This window comes from Phalacrocorax aristotelis, chromosome 9 (genome assembly GCF_949628215.1).
Source record: "Phalacrocorax aristotelis chromosome 9, bGulAri2.1, whole genome shotgun sequence".
NCBI classification, from domain to species: domain Eukaryota; kingdom Metazoa; phylum Chordata; class Aves; order Suliformes; family Phalacrocoracidae; genus Phalacrocorax; species Phalacrocorax aristotelis.
The window spans coordinates 21,090,803-21,108,982 of record NC_134284.1 but is presented as its reverse complement, the minus strand read 5'-3'; the positions used below and the strand labels follow the sequence as shown (position 1 = coordinate 21,108,982).

At 38.0% G+C, this 18,180-nt stretch overlaps 1 protein-coding gene across 22 annotated transcripts in view; it reads right to left on the bottom strand.

The window, feature by feature from the left end:
• Window positions 1-299: 299 nt before the first annotated feature.
• Window positions 300-18,180, bottom strand: part of UNC79 (unc-79 subunit of NALCN channel complex) — a 115,005-nt gene continuing 97,124 nt past the window's right edge. For 20 of the 22 annotated variants that reach the window (XM_075103783.1, XM_075103794.1, XM_075103786.1 and 17 more), the window contains 7 exons: window positions 17,208-17,297; window positions 12,683-12,858; window positions 10,781-10,967; window positions 9,177-9,374; window positions 6,914-6,991; window positions 2,087-2,128; window positions 300-1,356 (listed from right to left, as the gene is read on the bottom strand). In XM_075103783.1, coding sequence (XP_074959884.1) covers window positions 1,156-1,356; window positions 2,087-2,128; window positions 6,914-6,991; window positions 9,177-9,374; window positions 10,781-10,967; window positions 12,683-12,858; window positions 17,208-17,297 — 972 coding nt within the window. In that variant the 3' untranslated portion in view covers window positions 300-1,155. Of the gene's footprint in view, window positions 1,357-2,086; window positions 2,129-5,362; window positions 5,464-6,913; window positions 6,992-9,176; window positions 9,375-10,780; window positions 10,968-12,682; window positions 12,859-17,207; window positions 17,298-18,180 lie in introns of all 22 variants that reach the window. The other 2 variants (XM_075103778.1, XM_075103771.1) reach the window with 2 other exon arrangements.

Genomic DNA, 18,180 nt, shown 5'->3' with positions numbered 1-18,180 from the left:
AAATACAGGAGATACAACCCTGATTGCACAGACTTTAGTATTAATAACAAGAGGTGGTAAATCATGGTGTTTCAAGATTTTACGTAAAATCCACTGAATTAATTGAGTCTCCTTAGATTGGAATAGGCTTTGGCTGAGTCCCTTAATGATATTAAAATCCATCTGTTTTGAAACATCATGCTTAATACAATAGTATGCAAATATTGTGATTTGTAAATATCATTATGCAAAAGTTCAGGTCCTCTCATGCTCCTCTTGAAGTCTGCAACATAATTCCTGTAGACATCAGTAAGAATAGGTCTGGGATATCCATTTTTATTTGTACTGTGTACAAGTACTGACAGAAGAATACAATACAGTAGTCACAAAATTAAAGAGGCTCTATGAAACCTACAAAGAGCAGCACAGAATCAATGAAGTAAAAGCAATATTTCAAAAAATAATAAATCAGACTTGGCAGTTTTGGAAAACAGTACTGAAGAAAAAGACAAATGAATTGGCACAGTTTAACAACCTAATTCTAAGTGCACTTTATACTAACTCTCCTTACAAGCTGCTGTTTTCCCAGAAGATCATGACAAAAAGCCTCATTAGAACATCACTGGTTTCACTGGTTATAGTGACAGGTTTTATTGCATTGCCAGCTGTGAATCTAAAAAAAAAAGACACCCCCCAAAAAAACTCCTATAAAGGTTCCTAAAAACCCTGTTTTCTTTTGTTATCGTCAAAAAATAGCAACGTAGCACTTCCGTATGTTTGTGAATACCCACAATTCTATTTTTAAAAAAAATAGAAGTTAAAGAAAAGTGTTTTTTATCTTAGCTTCAAAAATAATGTAAAGAAACATTTAAGAACAAGATATTTCAATGATCAGAGAGATATGTACAATGTGAAAGATTTGAGTCTAATCCTGCAAATACATGTTCATGAATGCAGACTTGAGAACCTGTGATCCTGAGTAAGTGTAATTAAAGACTGGCAGGATCAGGCTAGGCTCTTAGCTTCACCCATTGTAAGCTTTTCCACAATCTGTCCTATGCTAAAAAGTATAGATACAGTATATACTCAGTATGCTGATTTATACAAAAGGTCTTTTACGGCTCTAACCCTGTTATTGCTAGGCTATAAACGAACATTTGGAATAAATTACATGAATCATAAAGGATAAAACTGAGATGCAGCTTCTGACGACTGAATTTCCACTTGAGCCATTTTAAACTGGGTACACTGTAGCCATTTGCGGAGCACAGATGAGCTATTGTTCATTTGGCCTGACCCCTGTAACATCCTTAGGCTGTGATGGTTGACATTGCTCTGGATGGCTTGGAGGCGTAGCTGGAGTCCAGCAGATAAATGCTGTTGAAGTAACGCAAAACATTCAGTTTCTTTCCTTTAATACATACATTAATACAGCACTGTGAAAGGTACTGTGGGCCAGGGAAGGTTGCTGGCCAGGGAAAATTCCTTCACTGCCCTAATGTCACATTTCTTTCTTCCACATCCTGCATTGTTAATATTGCCACGAAAGGCAAATATGCTTACAGAAACAACTCCATACTGAGACCAGCTACAGCACTTTTATTCTCACCACCAAAATTCTCTTGACTGGCAAACCACACTGATCCACCTTGCTTTCTCTTACAAACAGGGCCAGCTGGCACAGGTTTACCGAAGCAAGCAGGCCCACAATATCTGCTATAGAACCAAAATCCATCTCCTGGGTCAAGAGTCCCCATCCTGCTCTGTCAGGGGACTCTCAAGCCTAAGATATCAAGAAAACCACACCTCAGGGAACAACCAATCTCAGTAAACAGGGAGGAAAGGCCCTGCTGCAGAACCTGGTTAGAGGAAGTGTTTCAGAAGGGAAAGGGAGACCAGCACTGATTACAGGCCAAGTACCTTAGCTGATGATGCTCTCTGTATGCTCGTACCTGAGACCTTCAGTGCTGAGTCATCCAGCACATCTGGATATGCTACAATGCTCTACTTTCAGAGTGTTTGGAGACCACATCTAGTCATCTTATTTTCAGAATTTACAGAAATGTAACACTAGGAATAAAAGGATAAGATACTAGAAACAACTTACCTTTAGGTTTGACTGTATCATTGGCAACCACATTGGTATGAGCTGTAAGAAGAAGTATATTTTGTTATTATACAAGCGACTGTAAACATGTTCCAGTTACTGTGAGACAGAGAAGGGTGTATCTAATGTATTTAGCTGTCCAAATGGACATAGCCTGAACCACAAATCTGAAAATGTGGTTATTTTTAAATTATGCATGTTTTGGGGCAGGTAACTCTCAGAGGTAAAGCTTCCCTTGTTTGTAGCTTGGTGAATCACCAGTAGCAATTACTGATATCCTGTTTAAGGCAATGATGAGAGTACAGAACAAAAACTTGTTAAAGGAAATCACTTCTTATTTTCCTTGTGAGGGTGTTCCTATATGTGCAGGTGAGCAATACTGGAATAAATACAGTAAAAATTCTGCATGGCAATGTATAAATCAAGAACTGGAAAAACCTGCAGCAGAAGTTCCTAATAAGAGACCAGATATTTAAATGGTAACTAGCATTTTATAAGCCACTGGTCACATCAGTCCTTCATTGCAGAATGTGACCTGAAGGCCTGGGAGCACAGGCGAAAACTCTTAACTATACAGAATGACAAGGCGAGGAGGTCTGCAAATCTGTCACCCATAATTGGATTGATAGGTATTTCAGTCTCCTGCCCTTCAGAGAACTTTTACTTCTGAGTAAGTATAACATGACAAGCTGTGGAAGACAGAGAGGCATTTCTACCAAAAGTATTCATGTTCTCCAGTATTAATTTAACCACTGAGGTTATTGTTCTAAAATGTTCCTCCAAATGGCATTAAAATTTGCAATTTGCCAATTATGCTACTGGGAGCTGCAAGTTAAACCTAATCACTATTGACAACATCAGATAAAGTGCTGTTTCCCTTGTGCAAGGAAGGATAATTGTTTCAATTGCAGTGCTGTTTTGCTGGAGAATCATATGCAGCTCTGTCAGGACTGATTACTTAGTCTACCACATGAAGAACCATATTCAAACCTCAGCATTTACAGATAGATGAATGCCAAAACAGCTGGAACGCAGCCAGATGCAGCAGACGTGCGAGTTCTATACATCCTTCTGTGAGCTCTCACACTAATGAAGTGTTTAATAAGATCCAGTGACCGCAAGTTCTGATGTGTTTTGAGGAGAGGAGGGAACAGGTAAGCCACATTCCATGCCCCACTGCCATCAACAAGATGTCACTTGAAATTTCATCCAGCATTAACGAAGTTCCTATGGAGCTAGTCAGTGGTGATAGGACTGGTGTCAGAAGTATGTCAAGCAAGGACAGAAGCTAGGCAGAAAACTCAGGGTATCCCTCTGCATCTGAACCAATTCACTGGACACCTTTTACAGTCAGCTGAGAGAATCAAGCACCTCTCACACACAGTTCATCTCAAAGCAGGTATCTAAAACAGATAAAGATGAATCGTGTCCAGAAATTCCTATTTATCTCTACTGACTATAACGGCCACTCAGAGAAACTAACTCATATTGATATCTATGGTGTAGAGGTCTAAGGTTAGATACAGATCATTGTCCTTCAGTACCACTTCTGTCTTCCAGGGTCTGGGCTCATTTAGGGAAATGAAACATTCTGCTGCAGGCACAAGCAAGCAACCCCTCCACTCCTACAGGTGCCAGTCAGATAAATGAGACATTTTTATTGAAGCACTTGAGTTTGATTACCTAATCCCCACCCAGCCTTTTCTTCACAAAGGAAGAATACATAAAGCTAGTTAGAAAGAACAGCTGGAAGAACAGACTGCTGTCACACCCTGTCAATTTTTTGGAGTTTACATTTTCAGCAGAATCATGTTGATTCCCGTACAAGTTTTGATGGAAACCAGGCTGGAGAAGAGGCTGGTCACTGTGCTTTTGTGGCTCCCCAACTCTGCTCCCTGCCCAGTTCTCCAAAAGTCTGCCCAGCAGCTGCTGAAGCTGCCTAAAACCCCTGGGTGTCTGGAAAAGAAGCTGTGGTTTGCTGAGCTGCTCCCTTCACTACTGTAGGCTCCCAAATTCCTCAGACATACATCTGATGGTCAGACAGAGAACTGTGATCAGCAAGGAGTTGGTCTCCAACACCAGTGGCTGTCCTGGGATGGCTAGTTTCCCCATTCCAGAAAAACAGAAGGAAAGCTGAACACTTTCATTTCGGCCCTCCTAAAGCAGAATGCCTCCCTTCAGAGGAAAATATAATGAATTAAATATATGTGGGTATGTGTGCATGTATGTAAGTGTGTGTGTGTGTGTGTGTATATATATATATCTCACTCCAACTTAGAAAAATAAATGCATAGCAGTTGAAATGTTTTCACAGAAAAGAAACTTTGTTTTCCTCATCAGACTGGTAAAGATAGTCTAATTTCAGATCCAAAAAATATCCTCTGAGAATACAAGGAATGGCTCAAAGACTACGGGAAGCAATCAAGACATGTCTCAAAGCTATTACTGTGAGTTAGCAAATGTGAGTGAGCTATTACTGTGAGACAGCAAAGGCTGACAGAGTACCAGGAGGAGGAAATCTCATTGCACCAAAACAAGGAGATGAAGGAGTGTTTATCTCAGGCATAAAGAAAGCTCTTCTTTCAGTGAAGGAGAGCTGAATTGTTTACATCTTCTCTTTCTCTCTTTAGGACATATTTCCCCCTCACTTGTCATACAGAAAATGGCCACCTAAGACAACTATACCATAAACTTCCTGGCATCATGTAACATGCATCACCTTCTCATTGTGGTGCATTAAAAATATGTGTGTTAAATCATGCAATGACTTCATTAACAAATGAAGTTTTTGCAGCACCTGATTGCTTAGGTGAAATAAAAGACACTGCAGTAAATATGGTCATATGAACGATAAATGGTCAGGATTTATCAGTGCCACTATGCTCAGTTCTAAGAGGAACTCACTGAGAATTATTAATTTTGCTGAATGAATCTTCAAAAGTGTTAAGAATGTTCTGTTTAAAAAAAATATCTCTCACTACACTATGTCCTTTCCTTCAGTGATAATTAAACCTTGTTTGAAAGGCTTATATGTAAAATAAAAGGAAAAAAAGCTTTAAAGCACAAAATTGTTTCATTATCAAAGGCAGGGCAATAAAAGATTGTCTAGAATAAAACAAGCTACCAAAAAACAGCAGGGTCTACTAATACTCAAAGAATTGTCATCCTTGCAGAATTCTGAAGTAGGAGTAACAAAGTTCAGATCTTCTTCATGCCACCGAAGAAGAGACAGTCTCAAAGTTGATCTTTTTTTTTTATTACAGAGATGTCACTCACTTACTGGTTCCTGTATGAATCAGCTTTACACTTCTGCCTCTTTGAAGGACTTCAAACATACAGTAAGTCTTTCCCCAAATCATGACACTTACTTTCCAGATCTACAATAAATATTTTTACAATTAGTTTTGAAAAAGTTAATAACCTGGGACTACGAACCCTATAATGCTATTATATATGTATCTTGTTCCTGCAGGATTTCACTTCAGGAACTAAGTAAAGGGGATTGGACACTCAGATTCTTCTCTTCCATCTTGCATCCACTGAACATGAAAGAAAGCTTAGCACCTTAACTCTGAATTTCACAGGTTTATGAGCTTGACTTTGTAAAAACAACAATGTCCTCTTAACCTGATTTAGCATATTATCAACATATACTCTCAAATATAATCCCCTGAAAGCATTCATTTGAATTGTGACAGGAGTTTGGCCCTAAAGGCCTCTCTTTTCACAGCTTTAAAGCCATTCTGGACATCCTGGGCTGGGTGAAAGAGAAGCCCATATGTCTTCCAGGGACAGCCATGATCCCATTAACATCCATAATGACAGAGTTTCGGTAATGAATCAAGTCATTACTGACTACAAATCCATGTGTTCAAAATGGGTGTGAATACTTTCATGCCAGTTGACATCAAGACCTTCAGTTTTAGCTACTTTATGTTAAATTCCAGCTTGACCATAAAAGACTGGAGTAAAACAACATTCAGAAGTTTCCTTTATGGAAACAGAAAAACTATATAAAACAACACATTTCAGTCAGATTCAGAGTGTGTTTAACTACTTGATTTGTTGATATTTTATGTGAAAACTCCCTTCAGAATAATGCAATGGGAAAACATGTTAAAAATGCTAGTAAAATTGATTTATACTTGTAAGGCCATCCCAATCCTTTGGGAATCTGTTCTGAAAATGCTGTGGTGACCACAAGAGGCTGACCACTGATTTCCAAAAGAAGAATTCTAAGTGAATGGAGCATGCAGGATTTGATTCTCTAACCAAAGAGTACCCTGGTTACACATCCTAGGGGAAAAAGATTCACTATCAAATAATGTTTTACTAAGTCAGACACGCAGGCATATAATAAGCAAACCACTGTTTTTGTTATAAAAACAAAACAAAGTTGTGTTATAAACCTAAAAGAATTTGAGGATCAGAACACTGAGGCGATCTGTAAAGAACCTATGATGATTACAAGTTAAAGAATGGCCGAAAATTCAGGCAGTACCTAGAGGTTCTCAAAGTCAGTGGCATCAGTTGAGTCTATTAGAGGAATAAGACCATTGCAACAATGGATGGAGGAAGTAGATCAGAAGTTCATGTACAAAAAAATCAGGAGAACTTCGTTTTGAGATTATGGTCTGGTCTTCCATCTTAGCAGAGATTTTGGGTTTTTTTAATGCTCTACTAGGTTTTATTTCTGCATTAGCATTCGACCTCAGCTTTTTCCACTTTCTTTTTTTAAGTGGGAGGGGAAGCAGAGGACAGTATGTCTAGGAATCACAACAGACAGGCAACATCATTAACTAAATATTCATGGCGTGTTACACCTACCTTTACGAAGATAGTGGAGTTGCATTCCTGTAAAGCCTCCATTAAACTAATGACATGCAGGCACACCATTTCCACCATCTTGAAAAAAAATAATCAAGCATAAAAATAAATCAGTGCCCAGCATAACAGAGCTACAAGCTAAGCCAACAGTCTCTAAAAAGAATCTTCCTGTATTTGCCTGGCAGTTATACTGAATCACTAGATGTGCATTTATTAACCACTGACATATAAGATTAAATATTACAGTTATTTAGTTTTCCCCTGATGTGGCAACAGCTATCCGTTAAATATTTCAAAGTGCTTGATTCATATCACACATCAAAACAAGTTGCCTTCAGCTTTGTTCTTTTCAGACATCATAAATCCTTTTACATGCCTTTGCTGTGTAGTTCTCATCAATCAGTGTGTCAGAAATTGTTATTTTTATTTACTGAATCTTTGAAAGTTAACATACCCACAAAAAGCATCTTTTTCTTCCCCCCATCAAAAGACAATTTATTGTTCTGAACTGGCAGCTAGTCCATAATTCTTCCATTTTGTACCATGAATTACAACAGATGTAAATATCAGTTATTTGGTAGTAGACAGCATTTTATGTTTTATATTGTGTAAATTCATAGGTACAAGACAAATAACCTGAGCCAGCAGTGAGTATTTACAGTGCCTGTCTGAACTATGTGTAAATTCCCCTCGATAATAATAAACTTAGCTTTTATGTAGTGCTTTTCATCTTCAAAGTGCTTTACAAACACTAACTAATTAACCTCACAACACCCCTGTGAGATGGGCAAGTATTATTATCTACTTTTCACTCAGCAATGGCTGAGGCAGAGAGTTTAATAACTTGCCAATAACAATAAAAGTAATAAAACATGCCAATGAGTAAAGTCACATAATAAGATACTTTCAGAATAAGGACCAGAACTTGGGACTTTCAGATCATATTCTTGTCCAAAGGCTTGACAAGAAGCCTTTGTGTCTGACTAAATAACTGGCTAGTTGGAAGTGTTATGCACATTTCCCGTTCATTCAAATGGAGCTTCATGAACTATTGTACCCAACAGTGGCTCGCCAAGCACAGAGACCTCACTAGATGTCACAGGCTAAGATATCATTTAAAGACAGCTTTAGGTGGTTCTTGCCTGATATGGACAAGACACAAAGGAATAGTAACTGGTTCAAAGACATTCAAGTGCAGCCCATGCAATTACAATTAAAAGGGCAAAGGTCCATACACCTGGGGTGCAAGATGTTTCACATGGGGAAAGGGGAATTGCATAAAATAATTTCCATACAGACAGAAGGCCTCCATTTAAAAAAAGGAAAAAAAAAAAAAAACAACCAAGCAAAGAATGAAAATCCCAAATCTTAAGAGCACTTGACTTAGAGGACTGGGCCACATATAAAGAATCTTTCTCACTCAAAGCTAGTATCAGATTCTCTAGAGCCAGAGCTACTAGTTACCATCTCAGTTAAAGTTGAAAAGTTTTGACAAGTCATGACAGATTTGTCATGACTCTCTGGGAAGTGGGAAACACAATACATCTTGCCCATCAGAAACAAGCTCTCAACCCTAAGCCTGCAGGCGCAGAGAATCATTAGTCAATGGGAAGCAAAGGTAGCACCTATGAGAAGGCTGCTGGAACCCCTCTGGGTTCTTGTACAAAGCTGCTCCAACAGCAGTGAGTAGTTCAGATAAACAAACGCTTAAAAATAATTTCCAAAAAATGGTCTGGATGATTTCTGCATAGAGTAAACATTTCTATTTCAAAACTTATCTCAAGAGATACCTCCTTCAAGTCATTCATTACTCAAAAATGTTTCCAAAGATATTTATGTAGCTTATTTTTAATGAGTAACCAATGGGTTATGAGTAGTCAAGTGTCAGCATTTGTGTATTTTTTTCACCACCATGTGGTAAAAAAATATTCAAATGGTTATTCACAGAATTAGCCTGAAACACTTAGTTGCTCCTGTAAGGCAGAGTCAGATGAAACAGAAGAACCACTGTGAACAGGAGGAAGATATATAAAATGAGACCTGATGCAGCCAACCCTTAATCCAACAGGCAGCAACTCCAGCTCTTGATTCTGTTTCAGGCCCACTGTCAGGTTAAATCACTAATAATTAGCTGTCCCTTTAATTTCTCAAAGGCATCAAAGCTGCTTTATGACATTATTCATAGTCCAAAGTATTCCACTGAAACAAAGCCAAGCCCTCCGAGTTTAAGCTGTACTAAATCTGTACACAGCACCTGACTCACCACTTTGTTATGTGCCATTAGCTGTAGGATGCTAGGTGTCACACGGCTCCAGAACTCCAGGGCTGTAAGGATTGCTGTAAAGCTAAATTCGTTCTGATTCTGGACTGTTGGAGCTACTGCTGTTTGTTCACAGTACACTGTCCAGAGCTGAGCAAATATAAATGCATGGAAGAGGGAACACATGTGCAGAACAGATGTCTGTAGAAACAGAAAATAGAGGAAATTGTTTATTTAAATAAGTGTATTGGGATACAGTCCAGAGGCTTTCATCAAAGCGCTCCTCTGTCATGCATCCTCGCAGTCTTGCCCCTCACTTTCCCACGTTTCCCTTCCATTAGGAACTAGTAAGTAAAGTACACTTGAGAACATCTTCTCCATGTTTAAAAACTGTTTGTATATTTACAGACTAAAAACTGCATTTGCAAACACACAATCCATACAATCTTAAGTGTACGGCATTAAGGTTACACCCTTTAAAGAGAAGGTTAGTTTTGCAGAACAGCTACTCAGGACTAGTTCTGAGATTTTCTTGATGGGAAACTCCACCATAATCTGTGGAAGGCCTGGAGGCCCTGGCATGTATGACTGCATTTCAAAGACACTGCTGCAGCAAGTCATTCAGATCCTGATCACCTGAAGGGAAGGCTATCATATAAAATACATCATCTTACATCTCTTCTGCTAATCTGTCATCCATTTCTACCCTTCTGGGACAGTCAAGGAAAGTAAGTTTAGAAAAGCTAACAGAGAATTCATTTTGCATACTCAAGCAGGCTCTTTGCTAATACATGTTATATATCACAGTGTCTGAGCCTCCCGGGGTGTTGGACGTTAAGCAATTCATTACGAGAAAGATGCTTCTGGTCAGAGATGTTTTCTCAGTTTGCAAGTGCAACAGTGATTCATACTCCGTGGCAGTATGACTGCACCAAACATTGCAATGGTTACCTGGTAACTAGAAAGCAGTACTTGAAGGAGCAAAAAAAGGCCAAAGAAATTAATGGGAAGCACCCATGTCTTGGCTGGGTAAGGGGAAAAAAAAGGAGGATTTTACATAAAGATAAATGTGTGATCATTCTGCTTCTATTGCTAATAAAAACCTGGCTGGTGTCAAAGAGTGCTGCTGTATCTCTGTTAAAACTACAGTCACAAATGGCTCATGGTTTGCAATAACTCTCCTTGTCCAGAGCAACTTGAGAAAAAAAGTTGTGCTTGACCCATTGCTGTTTGTAATTAACTTTTGATCATAACATTATTCATAGGTTATCCAATTCTACTACACAACTACAATAAATAACTTTCTAGAGATTTGCTACAGAGATGATCATTGCTAAAGCTTCAATTTGGAATTCAGTTTTTCCTTCCTCACTCCTGTGCTGAGATATTTTGAAATAGTTGAATCTCAGACTTAATTGTAGTAATTTCGTCACTGGCTTTCTACACATGAAGAGGCAGCTATGCAAGGAAAACTAGTTTTCTTTCCCTAGATCTCAGGTTTTAATAACGTTTTACCCCTCCTGTTTTCTTATGAAGATATAAATAAGTGTTTGCAATAATAAGGCCAATATATAACACATCTCCACTGAAAACACAGAATCCCTTACCTTTGATTGCTCTGGAAACCCAATCAGAATAACAATAAGGTGGTCAGCAATTTGTGAACCCGCATCCAGTGGAATAGGCATGCAAGATGATGGAGAATTTGGACAGACAACATTGTGTGTCAGAGACCCCAGAAGTAGCCAGGACAGCAAACGAATGTGAGAGACACATTCTATGAACTCTTTGGGCCTGTCAAGAAAGAGCGGATTTTACAATGATGCTAAGTTTTCTGGTTTTCAAAAAAATATGGAGTCTCCTTATGTGCACTAGGTAGATCCAGTCTCAGTGTGCTGGAGGCACAGATCACTGGTACAGCTTATGTGAAGACTTAGAACCACACAGAACTTAGTGGACTTGACATACCATTAACAAGTCCAAGAGAACATATTTAGTGGGTCTAAGAAACAGGTCTAAGAAATAGTCTAAGAAGTTTAGTCTAATAAAAGCCTAAAACATTCACAGATTCACTGGTTCCATATACAGTGATTTTCCACACAGAAATAATCGGATGGGAAGGGTTGCCCAAGTGGAAATACTCCTCTCAGCTTCCATGGACAACACACGGCTGACAGGGCAATGGCGGGAAATTCTTCATTCCACGGAGAGCTCCAAGACAGGCACCATGTCTTACTTCCACTGTGTTCCACTTCTCCATTAGTAAGTTAATTCTCTTTTCATTAGCTTCTCTTCGGACATTTGGACTGCATGCTTTTGAGGGCAAGGACTATGCTTTTGTTGTGACACTTAAGTATTCATCCACCATCTAGTGCAACGTCTAATTGTAAAGCAATGTGCTTATATAGTCTAAACACGACAACACTTTTCTGGTGTCTTCTTGTCTGTCCCCTCGCTGCTACCAAGTTCCAGTTACATACTTATTTGAAGTCATAGGCACAGGAAAAAAATAATTGGTTTTCAATCAATAAATCACTACTTACTAAGCCACCCTCACTACTGGTTTTCATTTCTAATTTGATGTCATTGTCAAGGACTCATAGCACCAAAAAGGCATGCCATTAATTTTTCTTTTTAATAGACTCTGATACGATGCTCTTCCTTAAGTACCTATAGGGTCTCTTAAAGGAATTCACTACCTTCAACTCAGAACACACAGTCCTTTTTTCACATGTAAGAAACTGAAGTACAAGGAGATAACAACTCCATGTTTCCAAAACTAGATATGCTGTACATGAAAGTACATGGAAATGTATCTACAGGACTGGAGCCCCAGCAGCTTAGTCGTCAGAATCCTGGGGCAGGTAGTCTGGGACAAAGCTGGGACATGAATACAGGTTGATGAAACACAGTCCAATAGTCTACACTCAAAACATCTCATTTGTTGTCAATGTAAGACACGGGACAGTATCTCCGTTCTTTATGAAGATAAAACACTGCAGATTAGGATCTCTCACAGTGAAGAGGGATAAAAAACATGTCTTGAAAAGCAGGATTTCTCTCACCTAACTTTAACCAGACGTAGTGTTTTTATCATCATATCAATAGGCTTACACTTACAGTTCTTGCTCATTTGTACTCCATAATTTCAAATTAATTTCCAATTATGTTCTGTATAACTCCCAACATATTTTCTATAATTCTAGAACTGATCAACTACCTGTATGCTTTTCACTGTCTGTATCTATATCGAGAATCAAGTTAATTTCCAGGGTAAAAGCAGTCGTGCCAATGGAGCTACCTCCACTGTCCCTTTGGCATGTACTTTAAATATTGCATTGATGAACTCCTCAGTTAAGGATCAGGGAGCTTCTGACCAGATGTTTCAATGTCCCATGACCACCATTCCCTACTGCGAGTCTTATCTATGAAATCTGGCAATAACCACAGAATTTTGTGAAGATTTCTAACTCATTTTAGTATTTCTTTTTGTGGAAAAGCATTCTTACCCTTGTTGCATTGCAGAAGGGGGGTGGTAAAGCCAAGGCAGATATCGGATCACAGCTTTGTTGTCTCTGTGGTTTCCCCTTGTGATTTCCATAGCAGCAATCTGAGCTAATCCAACTTTCAGATGTCCACCAAATGTGTCTTCATGCAGTGGCTGAGAACAAGTCTTCATGTGACTCTGCAAGGCAAAGATCTGACTTCCTACCCGAAAAGAGTATTTTACTTCAACTAAGTTCTTCCAAGCAACAGCGTGTTCTATTTCATTTCCCTTCAATTACTTTCTCAGGGTGTCTGTGTCTACAAAACTACAGAACAAAACTCAGAAATAGTTTTTTAAAATTCTCCAGTCCCTATATTAGTAACAGCTTTATGACGCAGATCTTTCCACAGTGGGCCACATTTTCAAGAGCCCTCAAAATATGATTTGTGCAAAATGTATAGGCACCTTTTGTATCAGCAAACTCAACAGCTGAAGAATATAAAGTAATGGCTGCATGTCCAGACAGCTTAAGTGAAGATGAAAGAATCTAACCATTTAACAAGATAGCATCTGGGCAGGAAATGCCTTCCTTGTTCAATATTCCACTTACATGTACAGAAATAACCTGTCACACATCCACCAACATTGTGACTATGTTGCACTATTCAGCTGCTACAAATGCCTTTAAGCTCTGGAAATAAAAGGGCTAAACCTTTTACCAAGAAATGTGCAAATATTTATGCCTGGAAAGATAGTTTATTGTCCTGCTTTATCAGCTCTAAGGAATGTTTCACTGGTGCTTCTTAAGGTACTTGTGTATTTCTAATTAAGCTAACTTTACTTTCTGTTACTAACAGAACACATGCTGAGTGCATTTGCTTGCTTAAAGGAAAGCCATATGCTTTGTACAAGAAAATCCAGGTCATCAGTTATTAAATTATTATTAAATGAACAGGACAAAAATCAGTGGACCAATAATATTTTACAACAGATAAGTATCTGACCCCAGCAACTCACACCCTCAAAAATCACTTACTTGAAATCTCTTTTAAGAGAAAAAAAATAATGTACCATCATGAATACCTAATGACATTGTTACAGAGGCAGGTAAAAAGGATAGACAGGTATGCAGGCAGACACATCATACTACTTAAAAAATGGTGGAATTCTCTAAATCAAACCTTGCTGAACTTTATCAATTAAAATGTTATCCCAAAGGGAAAAGAGATAATAAACTGAACAGAAACAATAAACTGGAATGTGATTATCTTGAGAATTAACATTTATACCTTTTTAATAATGCAGTAGCTGCTAATATGCTGGACTGAAAATAATTAACCTCTTTCAATGAAACTATTCTCAGACATGTAAAGACATTGGAAATTAATAAACAATTTTAACTATTTCAGTTCACTGTATTTCTAGAGACTAGAAATTTCAAAATTTGAAAACCAAGATTAAACTTTTGCTGTTGGGATTATTACTGACCATATAAATCACATAGTATTCTTTGTGTTAGCTTGGTAGTCCATATGTTGTTGATGATACATACTCATAGTAAGAAATTCTACAGCTGGATAATCTTAGGACTCACTTCCTAGGAACACCTCTGTTAATAAAACTCAAGCAACATAAGTAAATATATTAAATGAGCTTACAATAATTTGAATCTAGATGTTGTGAATTTGTTTGAAGTTCTGACTATTTATAAACTTAGAAATGCTTTAAAATATTTTCCCAACTATGTTGGAACCACAGAATAAGTTTGTCTGGTCTGGTTAAGTAAGAACTGCCTTTTAATTTTCCAAAGACCCCCAAAGCTTATTCTTTACAACACATAAAATTATGGTCATATTTGACTCCCCTGTTATGCTAATCTTGTTCTCAGATTCCTGTATTACATGGCTATTCAAAGCAACATGAAATTTTAGGCCATTTGGTTCTGATTTAGTTTTAAATGGCCAGGCTACACATTTGGGAAGCTTCTTGCCTAATTTCAAAACACAGAAGTGAAGAACTGGGTAAAGTTTTAGTTCATGTCCTACCTATAACTGTGTATGAAAAATTAATAAATAGTCCTACTGAGCATAAGAAATTATCATCTTAGACTTAAGCATTGTATGAGCATTTCTAAAAATCAGACTAGAGTTTATGGGAGAAGGGGCAGAAGGAGAACGTGCAAATGGCAGAGTTTTCTACAGAAACATTTTACACAGGAGATGACACTTGCAAGTATTTATTAATAAATTTTCCCCATTCCTGGTTTCAGAGAAGTTTGTGTTTTTCTGTGGAACTGGCAAACCAGATGTACCTCTCCCTCGTTTATTATTCATTTGCCTACCTATTCTGAAAGCAGTTTTGAACCGTAAGAGAAATGGGTGAAGAACTTTAAAGGATAGAGTGGAAAGGCAATCCAATTCAGCTGAAAATGATTAGTTAGTTTGTACTTTGAAGTAAGTTTCTACTGCAGCACAAAAGGCATTCAACGAATTCAAGGCAGTAAAACAAGGTTATTGCAAATTTCAAGAGATGTGAGTTTCAGTTCAGTTGGGATTCTTCTTCCTTTGTGGTATTATTAACTTGCAATAATGTATCCCTCTGGGGCATGAGGTGGGATGGAGGGGGCAACTGAGCGTGCAAGAAAATAGTAAGGTAAAAAGTTCTCATCTCATTGCTTCATAAATAAAATCCAGTATCGAAATCTACTACTGGTTATCATTTATTCTGTCTTCTCTGCCACAGAATCGTGGCATGAAACACTCCAGCGCATTTCTAGTAACTTTCAGCAGAAGACTGGTGCAGTAGTAGGGGTGGCCTTTCAGTGAAACACTGTACTGATTTATCAGGAAAACAGACCATAAACACCATTTATTAGCAGATGCACTCTGTGTTACAGAAGCACAGTGGCTCTTGAGGTTAGAAACAAACGCAAGAGCTTGGTCAAAGAACTCCCTAGAAGACCACATGTGCCAAAGCCCAGGCATGTAAGCGATAGCAATATGATTTGTACTAGCTGGAACAGGACAGCGCTGTTTTTCTGTACCTGTCAACTGAGCTTTAGATCACGTAAAAGCAGCTTGGCAACTACTTGCCTGTGCCCAGTGATGAAATGACCTCTTTCAGTTGACAAACTTTCCCTTGGATCACTGAGTTGCTGGTGCACAAGGACTAAAACTCTACTGCCAGACTTCAGCACTGGCTGCATCTTTGACAGCACAGACTCTCCTCCATATCTGTAACAGTCCTTCTGCTGCACACACCATTCGTCTTGCCAGCTTTGCAGAAGTCAGGCCTAGTCACACCTTTGCCTCCATTTTATGTGCTGAAGGAAATCCACCCTCATGCGGGGTACCAATATGTAGCTTAAAAAACTACAGTCTAACTTTGCCTGGCATTGAGAAGTGACAGATGGTTCCACTGTAAGACAGGTGTTTTCCCTCTACAGAAAGGAGGATTTTAACCACCAAAGTTTCACCTCCAGCTCAGTGCTCACATAGTACTCAGCTTCAGATGGTACAATAAAGCTACCTAATGGGATAGTGTTATGCTGAATAAATATTGCCCCCTCCACAGCATTATGATCGACTGTTAGTGATATATTAGCTGAAATATTATATTAATTCTTTATTTCAGCTATTAACAATAGATGCTACTTTGCTAGCAACTGAAACAGCTACACTTCTATTATTTCCTATTACACGGCAGTAATGTTACTTAGCCTAGTTCTTTTCTAAAACGTCTTAAAGAATTTACATTTTGTAGGAAATTTAATAGATGCTGGCTTCTCCCATGAAACAGAAATTCCAGGGTTTGACCAGCTAGTTATTACTAAGCTGTTTTCATGAAATTCATTCCTAAGTAAAATATTTTATGTTGACAGAAGTATTTTCCTATCACTCCTCTTATAATTTGGCATCAAACTAATGTACAGAAACCAAAAAGCAGTTTGGACTACATAGGTAAGAACTACTTGATTTTTCCCACCACAATAGAATATAACCTGACAATGAAAATGATACAATCCATATGGAAAAGGACCTTTTTATTTTTTAGGTCAATTACTGTATTTTAATAACCTCTGAACTTCTAATTGACTTCAGCGTCTGTCTGTGTATCCAAGAGACACAGGATTCCTCCACAAGAGTGTAATTAGTTGTATAGGCAAGGATTTCTATGTTTCCATGGGTTATATTAAACACAACTACTTCTCACAGTGATTTTGGAATGACATTAGCTTATCATCAATATTCCAGAAAAAGTTATCATTAGCTTATCAACATTTCAGGAAAACCAAGCCTACATTTTTATTGTGTGCTCACTATACTTGAATCAGCCTCCATTTCAACGCTGCATAATCTACTTTTTACTGATCCCCCAGAAGTGTCTAATTTATAACAGTACTAACATTTTTAAAAAAAGAAGGAAAAGAAACCTGTCAGTCATCCTCAGAGACTTCCAACCATTTCTCCCAGGCAGGTTCATCACAAAAAACATATTTTTGTTAAAAAAGTATGTATACTTTAGATCAATGTATGCCCAGAACGAACCTTTAATTTGGTTAAGGTATGCATATCTGCAATGAAATCCAGCACTTCCCCAACATATTGCCTCATGCATTCCATTGCTGCTGTTCCACACTAGAACATAAAAGAAGTAAGTTTAAGTACCAGGTTTTGAATATGTTCATGTTTTAATCTTCATTTCTTGTTCACCAGAACACAACTTGTCTGCCTCAAATTCTTTATTTTATTTTTTTTAGTTAGATTACTCTATTTAGGAATAGGTATCCTTTGATGTTTTTCTTCTCTCTGTAATATGCCCTCTTATCTGATGATAGTATAAAAAGAAAGCCCAGCCACTGTAGCTTCTTCATGCATCATAAAATACTCTTATCTGTGACAGCAATGGAAGATTAACTCATGAAACTTTCAAGAATATGCTTGCCATGCCATCCTGAAATTTATAGTGGTCCAGAAGCAAAGTCTTAAAAAGATGATGAGAGTTTCTTCAAGCAGCTGAGCATTTCTGTAAGTGGAACCAATCAGCTACAATCCTAGAAAATAACATTCAGTCACAGGCACAGTTGCCCTCATGTTCACGTTAATCACAATAGAAAAGCAGTTTAAATGGCTGGCTTCAGGTCATTTAGGTGTAAACACTAAAATGAACACAACTGAAATGTAAATGTCACGTTAAGAAAAAAAAAGTAACAAATGTTTCTGCGATATTCCTGAAGCAAAATCATTCAAAATACATCGTTCTAATGGCCCTTAAGCTAGTGGCAATTTTCAAAAGGGGAGAGAAGGACTACAAGGGATTAATGAAATCCTTCATGAACTGCTCCATTTTGACCATAACAGTGTAAGCATTCAGAGGTGACCTGTGCCAGAGCAGGAACGACCTCAAAGGGTAAACAAAAGGACTCAATGTGGTGCTTGTTGTATTCCCACAGTACAAATTTTCATAAGCCTTTCCCTAGAAGACAGCAAGAAATGCAAATCTGGCCTTTGGCTAGTACAA